Source organism: Ctenocephalides felis, unplaced genomic scaffold (assembly GCF_003426905.1).
Source record: "Ctenocephalides felis isolate EL2017-DRISC unplaced genomic scaffold, ASM342690v1 CF-g0.4_SCAFFOLD_01886, whole genome shotgun sequence".
Classification (NCBI taxonomy): domain Eukaryota; kingdom Metazoa; phylum Arthropoda; class Insecta; order Siphonaptera; family Pulicidae; genus Ctenocephalides; species Ctenocephalides felis.
Window position 1 is genome coordinate 132071137 of NW_020538040.1, and position 14716 is coordinate 132085852.

At 32.0% G+C, this 14716-nt stretch overlaps 1 protein-coding gene across 1 annotated transcript in view; it reads right to left on the reverse strand.

The window, feature by feature from the left end:
- Nucleotides 1-14716, reverse strand: part of LOC113378780 (ankyrin-3-like) — a 56178-nt gene that overhangs the window by 9256 nt on the left and 32206 nt on the right. Inside the window, exons 4-9 of the mRNA XM_026619375.1 lie at nt 12447-12743; nt 5637-5792; nt 1786-1951; nt 1269-1429; nt 716-992; nt 90-509 (exon numbers count right to left, since the gene is read on the reverse strand). Coding sequence (XP_026475160.1) covers nt 90-509; nt 716-992; nt 1269-1429; nt 1786-1951; nt 5637-5792; nt 12447-12743 — 1477 coding nt within the window. The remainder of the gene's footprint in view (nt 1-89; nt 510-715; nt 993-1268; nt 1430-1785; nt 1952-5636; nt 5793-12446; nt 12744-14716) is intronic.

Sequence of the window (14716 nt, forward strand, 5' to 3'; positions counted from 1 at the left end):
AGTATTGTACTTGAAAGATACTGGAAAATCAAAATATAATAAAATATAGAGACAGTATCGTGTCTAATAATATTATTTAATTCAAGTACCTTTTTTTGTAGTCGCATTCAAAGAAGCACCGTTTTCGATTAAAGTATTAGTCACTTCTTCCTGCCCCTCTTTAGCCGCAATATGCAGCGGAGTATAAAGATCTTTAGTTGTCGCATCTATGTTAGCGCCATGCTGCAACAGCAGCGTGACTATGTCCACATTTCCCAAACGTGAAGCAACGTGAAGCGGCGTCTGCTCCTCCCTAGCTTTCGCATCCACGATAGCTCCGTTACGCAATAATATGCGTATGATGTCCGTCTGGTTAGCTCGAGCAGCTAAATGAAGAGGAGTTTCTCCGCGAACAGTTGGCACATCGGGGCTCGCTTCGTTTTGTAATAAAAATATAACGATGTTCATGCACCCCATGAAACTAGCAACGTGGAGGGGAGTCAAACCACTTTCTGTCGTTGCGCTTATGCCTGTAAAAATAATTTGAACATCCGATTTTGTGATTGCAAAATTGCACATGTATAACAACTAACATAGATTGCGTTGTCAGTTTTCTTTCATCATCATTTGCTTTTAAAGAAAACGAAACGATTGTATAAATTCAGCCTAACCAGGTGTGCTAAATGTCGAAACCTTGGTAGTATTATTTAAAAACTTCAAAACACAATTGACTTACTTGCACCATGTTTCAGCAATACTTCTACGACTTTAATTCGATTCTTTTTACAGGCTATATGCAGAGGCGTAAAACCATTAAGGGCCCTAGCATTGGCATTTGCATTTCGATCTAATAACAACTTGGCGACACGCACGTGACCACAATGCGCGGCCACATGTAAGGCGGTCAGGTAATCCACAGTAACATCGTCGACGGCCGCCTGGTGGTAAAGAAGTATACGAGCTGCGTCCACGTGCTCGCCTTGAGCTGCCATATGTAGCGGCGCCAAGCCATTCTAAAATAAAATGAAACATTTTTTTGTATTTATTATAGCAGCCTATATAAAATATGATAAGCTGATATTTTAGACAAATACATTGTGCGAAAAAGTAACTGGTCATTGCCAGCTCCTCGCGATATGATACAATTAAAGAACATTATTACGCCTATTATGGCATTTTCACCAGACGCTTGGGCGGATTTAGATATGAAAGTTTGTATTTCGTTTCGAGATAATTTAATATTTAATAAAATAGATCGATCAAATCGGTTTTTCGTAAATAAAGCATACCTTAGTCTTCGATTGTATCGGGGCTCCATTTTCAAGTAACATATCCACTACTTGATCATGACCTGATCTGGCTGCGCAATGAAGAGGTGTTAAACCGTCGCGGGTTTTACTCTCAATATTTGCTCCTTTTGAAATCAGCAACGATACCATATTTATCTTACCTGTAACACAAAATCAAACAATGAAATGATAAGTATAGCGGAATGTCTTCAACAAAAATTGAAGAAAAGTATTTTAATGACGATGGATTACCAATCACAAATTTGTAATACAACTCCAATAATCCGAGTTGACATAAGAATCAGTTGACTGTATTAAACCAATATCGGAACTATTAAATGAGAAGGTGAAAAATATCTACTTCAAACGAAAATAAAATCAAAGCAATTGCCCAATAATTATTAGTATATGTCGAATGGTTTAACACAGATATAAAAAATATGTACTTTTATGAAATAATAGTTTCGAGGAAAGATATAAAAAATATGTAATATGAAAACAGAAAAAATCTCCTCACCCCATTTAGAAGCGACGTGCAATGGAGTTATATTATGTTTGGCGGAGAAGTTGACATCTGCGCCCTTCTCATACAGAAGATTTGCGATATTGTCATTTCCATAATGCGCTGCAATATGTAATGGAGTGAAACCACTTTTCGATGTTACATCAGGATTATGTTCATTCTGAAAAATCAATTGAACAAAAATCAATAATTATGGCCTGCTTTGCTTTTAAAAGATTATATAGTCCAAATATAATGTAAATATAATAACAATAATACATTTAATTTATGATTTGCGTCCACAGAACAATTTTTTTTGTTTATTTTCAGTTCGGTTTGATTTTTTGAATCTTTGTTTTTATATATATATATATATATATATATATATATTGAATGGTAGAATCTTGGATTTGTGTATATTTTGTAGAGTTTCGAACAAGAATCCAAAAATAATAAAAAATAAAAAAACAAGAAAAGTCTATTATGTTTAATATCCTGTTCTGATAATCCACTCATTTATTTTTATCATTTTCATTTTGAACATATTATCATATTTCTGTACATTATTATATTTTTTTTTTGCAATTAATTCATTATTTAAGAAAAATCTATTTTTCTTTTCCTAAACATATTGTTTGCTAAAATCTCATCAAGATCATGTTTCTTGACAGATGTCCTGAAGATGGAACGTACCTAGTTCCAAAACGTCGACAGTAAACAAATAATTAAATAAAGAAATTGTTTATTAAAAACTTTTCTTGTTTTTTTATTTTTTATTATTTTTGGATTCTTGTTCGAAACTCCACAATATATATATATATATATATATGTATATATATATATATATATATATATATATATATATATATTATAGTTATAACAACAATAACAATAAATAAGCGCAATGAACTCAACAGTCTGTGAGTCTCACTTAAATCTCTTTTATTAACTTCCCGTAGGGTAAGTTATTGTAATGGGCCGAAAATCGGAATTGAAAATTTTTACATTTCTCGACGTTTTGAAGGTTTCTGAACGTTTTGGCATACCTCAGAAAAAATGGATGTGTGTGTGTGTGTGTGTGTGTGTGTGTGTGTGTGTGTATGTATGTGTGGATACAAATTTCCAGTCACGTTTTAGGGCGCACGGATCAACCGATTTGAATGGTTCAAAAAACATTCGATTCCTATTGATTGGGAAAAGAGCTGATTAGTTTTTGGCAAAGGCAGGTCCAGCCGTTTCGGAGATACGGAGCAAAGAGTGCAAAAAATAGAAATCAAATTTTTGAGCGAACGGAGTATCCGATTTGAATGATCTAAAAAACATTCAATTAGTAATGATTGGGAGAAGTGTTATTAGTTTTTGGCAAAGGCAGGCCCAGCCATTTCGAAGATACGGAGCTAAATATGTAAAAAATGGCAGTTTTTGAGAGAACTAAGCGTCCGATTTAAATGATTCAAAGAACTTTCTGCTTGTCTTAACAAAATAATTGATTTTGGAAAAAAAAATTTTGTTCCAATTTTTTTTTTTTTTTTTTTTTTTTTTTTTTTTTTTTTTTTTTTTTTTAGTATTTTGTATATCGAAAATATTTCAGATTTTATTTTTAATTCTGACTATAGTTCTACTATACTTTAGAAATAATTTCAACTCTGCAATTCGGTTTATATAATTCTTATAAATATTAGACAATGTTACTATATTTATAATAATCTATTTGAAAACATTCAATATTCCTCGAACATTTCGTTACGGTGCGGGAAGTTCCAGCAATTTGCCTCAAGGCACGATGCCATAATTGCCTCAAGACAGAATTCCACTTACAGCTAGTTTAGATAGTATTTACAAATTTCTCACAAAACAATAAAAAATGTGCGCAAAGTATTCGAAATTAGTTCACACATTCGTAGGATATGGTTAAAACTATTTTTTAAAAACTCATTTCTCCTTTATGTCTTCAACCAGTTTACGGAAAAAACATATATTGCACATATCTATTGCGATTTTTGAAGTTAGTATTTTTTGAAATATTGTTTAATTTCAAGTTTAATATTTATATTACATAGTGTAGTGGATTACCATCTCCGGATTATTGAAGTTTCTGTTTTAACACTAAAATTAACTAATTGTAAGTACTTTTTACTCTTTGTAATTTTTTCCAATTCAATTGTTTTACATTTTAAATTTTATTTTTAGTTGCCATTAAATGAAGGCTAGGATTATAGCCAAAACATATAGATGTAAAATAATTTTTTAAAAGAAGTTTATGTTTTTTATTCATACTATGCGCTATTATTATTAGACTTAGTTAATATATATAATCATTATTTTTGATGTTGAGATATGTATATATACAGATATGGCAGTATGAAGTGAGCGTTTTTTGCGAAAATAAAATGCTAATTATCCCACATATTAAACTAATCAGTCATAATTCAGTCAATTTGTAGAAACAAACAAATTGTTTTTCTTTTGAAGCAAACCAATCAGACACTCAATTTTCGAATTCCTCATAAGAATCGAAGTGCTGCTCAGGTAATGCGTTTCCTATCGATGAAAATAAATGGTAGTAGGAAGAAGTCTAGTGAATATGGCGGGTGGAGTAGCAGCTCAAGTTTTTTGGTTATATCCTGTTTTAACTGCTTTTTTGCGTGCAGGTGCATTTTCATGCAGCAAAATTACCATGCCTTGTTTTCTGAATAATTCTGGTCATTTTTCGATCAATGAAAGGTTCAAATTCAAACAAATGCAAGGATCATTTGTTGTCGGAAGCAATTAGTATTAACGGTTCCGCTAGATTTTAGAAACTCGCAATACACCACGCCACTTTGGTCATATGCATTGTCTTCTTGCCGAATTGATCTGGTTAAGCAGTCGATGTTGAATTTGTCCATGACTTTTTTCGTTTGGGATTTTTAAAATAGATCAATTTACATCAATTTATTATCAATACAAAATTGATTTTCTTTTGTGCCTTTGAAACAAAATTTCACAAGTGCTTTTCGGTTTCTACCTGCCTTTCATTCGCAACTCACGGGGCACCTATTTTACAGAGTTTTTAATTTTTTCTATAGCTTTTAAACAAACGGTCAGAAAAAGTTGTATTTGCAACATTTAACCTTTCTGCTATTTGTTTATAAGTGAAACACCAATATTGCTTGCGCCTCCAAACTTATTTAGTGGTTTTCTACGTTCTTCATTTCACACAACCAAATCATTATTTCGGGTAAAAAAAACCATCTTTCATGTTGCTTCTGATGGAGCATGGTTACCATAAGCTTCGGCAAGCATTCGATGTAACTCTACAGCGCTTAGCATAGAAAATTAATACTCACTGAAAATTAATTATACATAAATACACTACACTATTACGCAATATTCAACCAAGCTATTAAGAATTGGAACATTTAAAACTATATAATTAGTTTTGAGTTACATTTTAGTACAAAGTTGTTGATGTCTAAATACTGAATAAATTGTGTTTACAATTTTTTCTTTCGAAAGTGTAAAGAAGACTGGTAAAACACATGGTTTTTGGTGAAGTAATAAAAGACACACTTCATTCAGATGAAATGGAAAATGGTCAAGGATTATTGTATAGTTATTGTATAATGGCCTCCTTTTAATAAATTAATTTCAAAATGTAAAATGTACTACAAATTAAACGCAATAATCGATTACTGTTTGACCAAAAGCTCTACGTTTTACTTATATTATTTTCAAACTGCACGGGATAATTTTTTTTTCATGCTAGTCACAATCAATCCTGTTGCCCCGGATCATAATTCTCTTTTCTTTCTTCCCTTTCAAATTCAATGTATTTTATATCGGTTACTTAACAAACAAAGTAATTCGATTCTAGAATAACTTGCCTCTAATAATAATACAGCTGCCTTAACGTCGTCTTTTTTTGCAGCGATATGCAGAGCCGGCAAACGCACTTTGCCACGTGAGTCGTTCTCGAGTAAGACCGCAACTACGCGGTCGTGTCCTTGTTGCATGGCAACAGCCAAAGGCGTAAAACCATCCTGCAAAAAAAAACAATACTGTAATAATAATAAAACTTAAAATGACTATATTTAAAATCTTTCACGTTAGCATAGCACAGCAAAAAAAATATGCACAGTGGTATCCGACATACGAGTTTCGTTCCGTAACCACGATCATATGTAGTATCACTCGTATCTCGAAGCAATTTTCCCCATATAAAAATATTGAGATGTTATTCATTCGTTCCAGCACTGTGGGTTTGTTAAGTCATTTACATATTAAAAATAAAATTACTTTCGATTAATTAACTTCCGGTATAGCAAGTTATAGTGATCGACAAAACATCGAAAATGAAAATTTTCTATATCTTCACGTTTTAGAAGTTTCTGAACATTTTAGCATACCTCAGAAAAAATGGATGTGTGTATGTGTTTGTGCGGATACAAATTTTCGTCGACGATTTGGGGAACGCGGGTCAAACGATTGGTGGGTAATTAAAAAACATTTGATTCCTATTGATAAGGAGACATGCTGATTAGTTTTTGGCGAGAGATTTTAATAATAAGCACGGATTTTGTTTAAAATTCTATGAGTACCGTACAAGTCTTTATCCGTTAGACAACGCAGCTAACGAAGTGCGATTGCTTTAAAAAAACCTTCAAATTATAAAAAAATTTCGAATTTTTATAAAATCTAATGTCAAATTCTCAAAATCTATTTTTTAACATTTTCAAAGAATTTTAAAGCTTTTTTTATAAATTTTCATTTTTTGGCACAGAAAGTTCCAATAATTTGCCTTAAGGCACGATGCCATGTTCCACTAGTTGTTTTTTTCTGTCTTCTTTATAATTCTGAGGAAAGATGTTAGTCATGTATATCTTTTGGGAGTGATTTTTATCTACAAGCTCTAAAAGCTCACAAAGCCGGGATTGACGGCCAGGAAGGTTTTGCTGTGTGTTTAGTGGGATTGGAAGGGAATCATCCACTATGAGCTGCTCCCATATGGCCAGACGCCTAATTATACCATCTACTGCGAACAACTGGACCGCTTGAAGCAGGCGATCGACCAGAAGCGTCCAGAATTGGCCAACAGGAAGGGTGTAGTGTTCCACCAGGACAACGCCAGACCACACACTTCGTTGATGACTCGTCAGAAGCTACGGGAGCTCGGATGCGAGGTTTTATCGCATCCACCATATAGCCCGGACATAGCGCCAAGTGATTAATACCTGTTCCTGTCCATGGCGAATGCCCTTGGTGGTGTAAAGTTGAACTCAAAAGAGGCTTGTGAAAAGTGGCTGTCCGAGTTCTTCGCAAATAAGGAGGGGGGCTTCTACGAGGGAAGTATTATGAAGTTGCCGTCTAGATGGAAACAGATTATCGAACAAAACGGCGCACATTTGAATTAAATCCGATCACTGTAACACTTTTTATAAAGCATTGAATAAAGAGCAAAAAAGCGGAAGGGAGATATTTGACAACCTTATATATGATGGTATGATGTGTTACAATCTTACGTCCTCGCCATCCTCATATTTTCAATTTTTCCATATTTTGATAGGTCATACCAAATAACATTCCAAAATTTTAAATCGCTATCTTAAATAGTTTGAGTTACAGCCATTTAAAGTGTATATATAGTATATAGTATAACGATCATTTAATCTTTAAACGCGTTTTTCTCGAAACAGCATTTTCCGAATTTGCTGCAGCGATTACTCAAAAACAAATGATCCGATCACTATCAATTTTTTTACATATTCTATATATATAGTTCTCCGTAAAATGAACGGATTCGATTTTTTGATCGGATCAAAACTCGAATTTTGAGTCCAAAAGCGACCAAAATTTTGGGTAAAATTCGACTTTTTTTTAAAAAAAACGCCGCCATTTTGCCAATTTTTGATTTTTGTTCTTTATCGTAGTTCAATTTACAGACAATAATATCTAGTTTAACAAATTTTTTTTTTTAAATTTCATCCACGTAGAAAGCCGGAATCATTACAGCAGTGAAGGGTCTTTTTTTGTCGCGCCGTTAGAGATCGACGATAACTTAAAAAATATTTAATTTTTTTCTTCAAAAATTTTACTATGTATTCTTAAGACATGTATAAATATATTCCTAAAATTTTGAAATGATTGATAAAGTAGTTTTTTTAATATAAATTCCCAAAAATCACCTTTTTTTGGGCGGTTACACTAGTTGTGCCCCTTAATGTAATAGACATGGCCCTTTTCTTTGGACCCATAGTTATAAAAGTAAATAATATTTTGACAAAATACAAAAAGCAAAAAACGCGAACTCAACACATAACTGTACAGCCACTATTAAAGTACAGTTGAAAATTCAAACGTTGAAATAAACCTAGATTTATTCGCGTGGGTAAATCTTACAACAGACGTAATATTAACCCTTTCCACTCGCGAATTCCGAGATTTATATGAATTTTGCCGCCGAAGCGGCGGCATCCGAGTCGAAAGGATTTATATATAATTGAAAGAAGTAACTATAAAATAATTTACTATTATAAAATAGTCAATATATGTCTATTATAGGAAAACTCATTATTACAAACAGTGGTGTTGTGCTAATATTTTTTTACCGGAAGGCTAAAATTAAAAAAACGGTTTAAAAACCGGTTCTCATGTTTGTTCCGGTTCCGTTCGAAAAGGAAAGAAACCAAAATCATTACAAAAACCATTTTGTGCATATATATGTAGGTTTATTACAATAATAGGAACGTTTAATAAAAATCAGCTAAATCATAAATTATAAAATTCACTTATCAAATCATTTTCTGTATGTAGCGGTTTTACTTTTTCAATTTTTTTGCCGGAACGACGTTCCGGTGTGTTCCGGCTCGACAACACCACTGATTACAACCAACGAAAATTTTCATATTTTCATTTTGTCATTGACATTTTTCTAGAAAGCTGTTGCTCGCTCAAAGTTCGAGAATCGATTCGTTGGCGGCTCGCATCTTGAAACACTCGTAAGTCGGGGTACCACTGTATTTGCGTATGTTGCGTTTTAAGTTCGGCAAGAATAGTTAATTATTTGTTTCAAACCCCGTAGTGAATCTCAAATATCTTAAATCGGGGTTCCACCCAAGATCTTACCACTGAAACATTTGAATGAATGTGTTAACAAAATATGTATTCGTCCTAGTTTTAAATCAAGATTATGTATGACATCTACGAAAAATCATTTATGGGATTGAAAATATAAAGCATTAACATTTTCTTTAATTTAGCGCTTATTCCTGCCTATAGCGCGATTTTCAAAAAACGCGAAAGCCGGTTTCCGTAGAAGGCGCTACGATTTGCATACGTTAAATTCGAGTTTCTTCAAGTGCAGTTTCAATATTACTGACGTAAACTGAGTTAAGACTGTAGTATTAGTAAAAAACATAATAATTTTTAACCAATTGGTAAATATCAGTATAATATCAAAAATATAGAGATACGTTCAGTGGAAATACTAACAACAAGCCATGGAAAAGCAGCGATAACAAATATTGGTTGGAATCCGTCATTAAGAAAACAGCAGTAAATATCCAACACTAAATTTTTTTAACCCGAAACATGAACAATCTCGCCTTATTGTCGTTCACTTTATTATTAGTATGTATTTTATATAGTTCTCTCGAACTCGGACACAGACTTCCCATCCGATCGCAATTTTCGAATCATGCCGAGCGAGTGCAGTGTCATGTAGTAATGACTAAACCTTCGTTCTGGAGTCATCTTTTTGTTTAGTTATTTATACACATATATATTCATGTACAATTTTAGAACACTTTCAGTCCCATGCATTTATATCTGTGATTTTCGTAATTCCGCGCACAAGCCGAAGCAGAACAGAAGTCCAACATATTAGTGTTAGAAGTATCGAGGCAAAGTATCGATACTGAGTACTAAAAAAAGAATCGTGGCAAAAAAATGATACTACTCAGTATCGAATATTGAGTACTTTTCATCAAAATCAAACATAAGTACAAGAAAGACCCAAAACTCACTAAAGATCGTATTACAATATTATGATAAATTCTATTGCCTGTATTTGATGCTGTTAAATCAGCATCATTTTCAATATTTTTACAAGTTTAAAACAATAATTTTTCGATACTAATTTCAAATTCGATTTTCATAAAAAAAAACTCAATAATAATAAAATAGTATCATTTTGTGACGAAAGTATTCATTTATGAATTTATTATCGGCTAATTTATATCAAATAGAAAAATACTCAATAATTATAAAATAGTATCGTTTTGTGACGGATAGAAAAGATCGAATCGAGTGACGAAAAGATAGATCGAAGTATTTATTTATGAATTTAGTATCGGGTAATTTATATCAAAAAGAAAAATACTCAACAATTATAAAATAGTATCGATTTGTGACTAAAGTATATATCAAATATCGAACTTTGAGTACTTTTTATCAAAATCAAATGTATGTGCAAAAAAGACCAAAAACACGTTAAATATCAAATTACAATATTATAATAAATTCTTTTGTTTGTATGTGATGTGTTAAATCAGAATCATTTTCACTATTTTAAAATGTTTGGTTTAAATGTTTAAATTTTTCAAAACTAATTTCAAAGTCGATTCTTTTTTTAAAAAAAAGACCAGTTATAATAGTTGAGTATTATTGGTTAAAACAATATAACCGCTATTAAATCACAATATTTGCTATTTACAAATAAACACTGAACACTTGCAATGCGAAGCATATGGAAATTTTAATAATAAATTTTATTTATATTTCTATGGGGTACGTACCAACGTTTATACGCTAGATTGCAACGCGGCGCTTACGCGCTTCAATATTCATCACTACGCAGCTGACGAAATTGCTTTGAAAAAGTTTAAAATTTCCAAAATATTTCAAAAGATAAAAAAAAAACAAATTTTGTAAGTCTATTTTTCAATAATTTCAAACTTCTCAAAGATCTATTTTTTATAGTTTTAAAAATATTTTAAATCTTTTTTAAAAAATTCAACTTTCGGTACGGAAAGTTCCAGCAATTTGCCATAAGGCACGATGCCATGTAATATGCTAATATATTTTATTAACTTCCTGTAGGGTAAGTTATAGTAATCGCAAAAAAATCGAAAATAAAAATTTTGATATATCTTTACGTTTCAGAGGTTTCTGAATATTCTGGCATACCTTGGAAAAAATGGATGTATGTGTGTGTGTGTGTGCGTGTATGTATGTGTGTGCGGATACAAATTTTCGTCGATGATTTCGGGAACACGGATGAAGCAATTTGAATAATTTAAAAAACATTCGATTCGTATTGATAAGGAGACGTGCTGATTAGTTTTTGGGGGAGGTAGGTCTAGCCGTTCCGAAGATATGGGGCAAAAAGTTCCAAAAACGGTACCTCAGTTTTTAAGAGAACGGAGCGTCCGATTTTAAAAATTCAAAAAACATTTTACTTGTATTGACAAGATGAAGAAATGATCAAATTTTCATAAGGGCAGGTCTAGCAGTTTCGGAGATCTAACGAAAAAAGTAAAAAAAAATGCCATTTGGAGGTCAAAAATGATCATTAGACATATGCACATCAAATTATCAGATATTTTATAGAAATTTTAACAATAAGTATAAATTTTGTTTACATTCCTATGGGTTCCGTATCAATGTTTACCCGTTAGAGAGCGACGCGGCGCTTACGCGCTTTATATTTTGTCTCTATGCAGTTAAAGCAGTACGATTGCTTTGATCTTCCAAAACATGTCATGAAAATAAAGAAATTTTTTTTAAATATTTTTTCAAAAAAAATAATTTTTTGTCCAATTTATAGTTTCTCAAAAATCTTGTTTTTTCGAAATATTTTTTTTTCAAAAATGTTAATCGTTTTTAAAAAAATAATTTTTGGTACGGGAAGTTCCAGCAATTTGCCTTAAGGCACGATGCCCTAATTGCCTTAAGACAGAATTCCAATTACAGCTAGTTTGATTCTCAATTATAAATGTATGTAAAAATCAGTATATACTTCAAAGTAATTTTCTATTTCAGAGAACCAATGTGGTAAAAATACTCTAAACACATATTCTTGATTGAAAAACTGTTTAATTCCAAGTAATCAAATTTGAATTTCAATAGTGACACATCCAAAGTCACAAATAAATTCTACAGTTCGCGCCAAAAAAATTATTTGGACTTTTTTTGGTTGTTATTAAAATACATATGTGATATAGACGATGCGTGTTCAAGATTTTTTACGCAAAAAATAGGTTAAAAATTTAAATAACATAATAATAAGAGCCAATGGAAAGAAACAGAATGAGAGCAATTTTGAAAAGAGTCGACAACATCAGTTGAATGCGCAAAAAACTGGGCTAACTTCCAGTAGAAAATAGAGTGAAACGTGATGTTGTAACTTTCATTCATAGATTAGAACTAGCACTTCTGTCTCTGTATCTGAATGTGATATAAACAACTCCGTAATTCATAATTATTCAAGAAGATGAGCTAAATTTAATAGAAGATTGGTCTGGATAACACAAATGAAATTTGAAAACTTAGGGCTTTAAACAAATGTAGATACATAATGGGTTAATAGGAATGAATTAATATGTTACTGTAACTGTCAATTACCAATGAAAAAAATTAAAAGTGTGAAAGTTCAAAATAGTTACGTAGGTAAATCAGTATATTATCGATCGACTGACCTCAGTTGCAAGTGTTTGATTAGCTCCTTTAGCCAATAGATATTTGACGCATCCGTCATGATTCTCCTGCGCCGCCATGTAGAGCGGTGTGAATCCGTTCTGAGATTGAACGTTGACCGAGGCTCCGGCCTGCACAAGCACGCGCACCACCTCCTCTTGGCCGGCCAGCGAAGCGATGTGCAGCGCAGTGTTTCCCTTCCTGGTGGCGGCGTCGGGATCGGCATTGCGGCGCAATAATTCACGCACTACTTCCAAATGACCGTCCTTAGCTGCCAGATGCAAAGCGTTCAAGCCGTTCTGAAATAAGATACTTAACATAAACTACAACATTCGAAAAATCAATTTGATCTTTTTAAGCAACCTGTAAATTATAATATTTATCGGTACACCTTTTTCAATTAATAACTTATTTCACTTGACGTAAAATTATTGGTGCGATCTATAATTATTATTATAGAATTCATCCGTTTATTATGATATGCGATTTCCTATTGCAAGTATCTTAGGTGTCGATCTACAAAGGTTTAAGTCAGTGATTTCCAACCTGCGGGGCGCGCCCCCCTGGGGGGCGCCATATCGTTCCAAGGTGGGCGCGACGTTGTTTCAAAAATATTATTTTTAAATGCTGAGTAAGTGTCCAAAACAAATCAGCAAAATACTTAAAGTACTTCTAAGAGTGTTTGAGCTCAAAAAAGAAATTGCTATATTTCTTGCTGATAACAAAAGAGACGCAGCAATCTTGTTTTAGGACACAAAGTTCCTCGCAAAATTTGCGTATTTAGTTGATATTTTTCAAAGACTTAGCGATTTAAACAAATCAATGCAAGGATCTCAAATTCGTGCTTTTGTTCAGAAAGACAAGATTACGGCTTTAATGAAAAAAATAGAACTGTGTATAGCTAGTATCAAATAACTTTATAACTTTAACATGTTTCCCACTTTTAAAATTACTTGTATTACTGATGAAATAGAAGTAAGTAAAGATCTTATTATTATATCAGTCATATGACTAGTCTACGAAACCAATTTTCGCATTACTTTATCTAATTACGTCCAAATACGAATGGATTAGAAATCCATTTGTCATTGAGAAACATGATGATTTTGGTCATTCAACAGCAGAGCAGAAAATGATAATTGATTTATCTAGTAATAGCACATTGAAGCAGATGTTTCAGGACGAAAATATATTGTTGAGTTTTGGTTACCAGTAAAAGACGATTTTCCTACTTTGACAAACAATGCTTTAGAAATTTTATCACCATTTGTGAGATCTTACTTATGTGAAACAGAAAATTCTTATAATAAATAGTTATGTTTGTATGTATATTTTTTATAATACTGTGTATTATTTGGCATAATTTCAGTTATATTAAGTATTTTTAAATTAAATTGTTAGAAAAGGAAGAAAAGGTTGGAAACCGCTGGTTTAAGTAGTTGATATGCATCACAAATGCATTGTTTAATGCGATTACCATATATTAATCAAATAACTGTAGTGAATACATAATAATGTTGACAAAATTAATTTAAATGAAGTTTAAATCCATGGATAAATAGATTATATTTCTTGTAATAAATCACATAAGCGTACCATCCATGTTATCAAACTAATTGTAAGCATCATGAGTATATCTTAACATTAAGATTTCATATTTTGATAATATGTCCCCTATAATATAATATATTACACCGGCTACAAAGAATATTCAAAACAAAAATCACGAGAAGAGATTATCCCTAGGCATACAATCTCACCCCATTATAAAACAAATGATTGGTCTTTTAGGAAACAGAAAGGTAATCATAAATTAGAAATAAAAGTATAAACAATATGCAATTGCTATTTTTTCAATCAATAATAAATTGCTGATTTCATTTTATCAGAAAATAATGGCTTGTATTGACATAAATGTCAATAACTTTCAAACATAAACTTATAAGCTGTATCGCCTAAGGTAAACGGAGAGATATTAGCAAACAATCGTTTTTTTTGTACACAAAAAATAATTAAGTTTTATCACTATTTACGTTGAACCAATTAATTACTGCTGCTATAGCAGAGTTCAATATACATTGCAATTGATCATAACCTACGCTCAAATGTGCATCAAAAAGCAATAAATGAAATAATAAATTAGTGGTACCTACATACGATTACACAGGCCTACAATTTTTTTTTGTTTGGTGCATCAAATGTTAGAGCTGATTCTTATAGTATTTTTTGCGCTGATTTCAAACCTGCAAACCATTTTTTGTCTAGTCTTGAA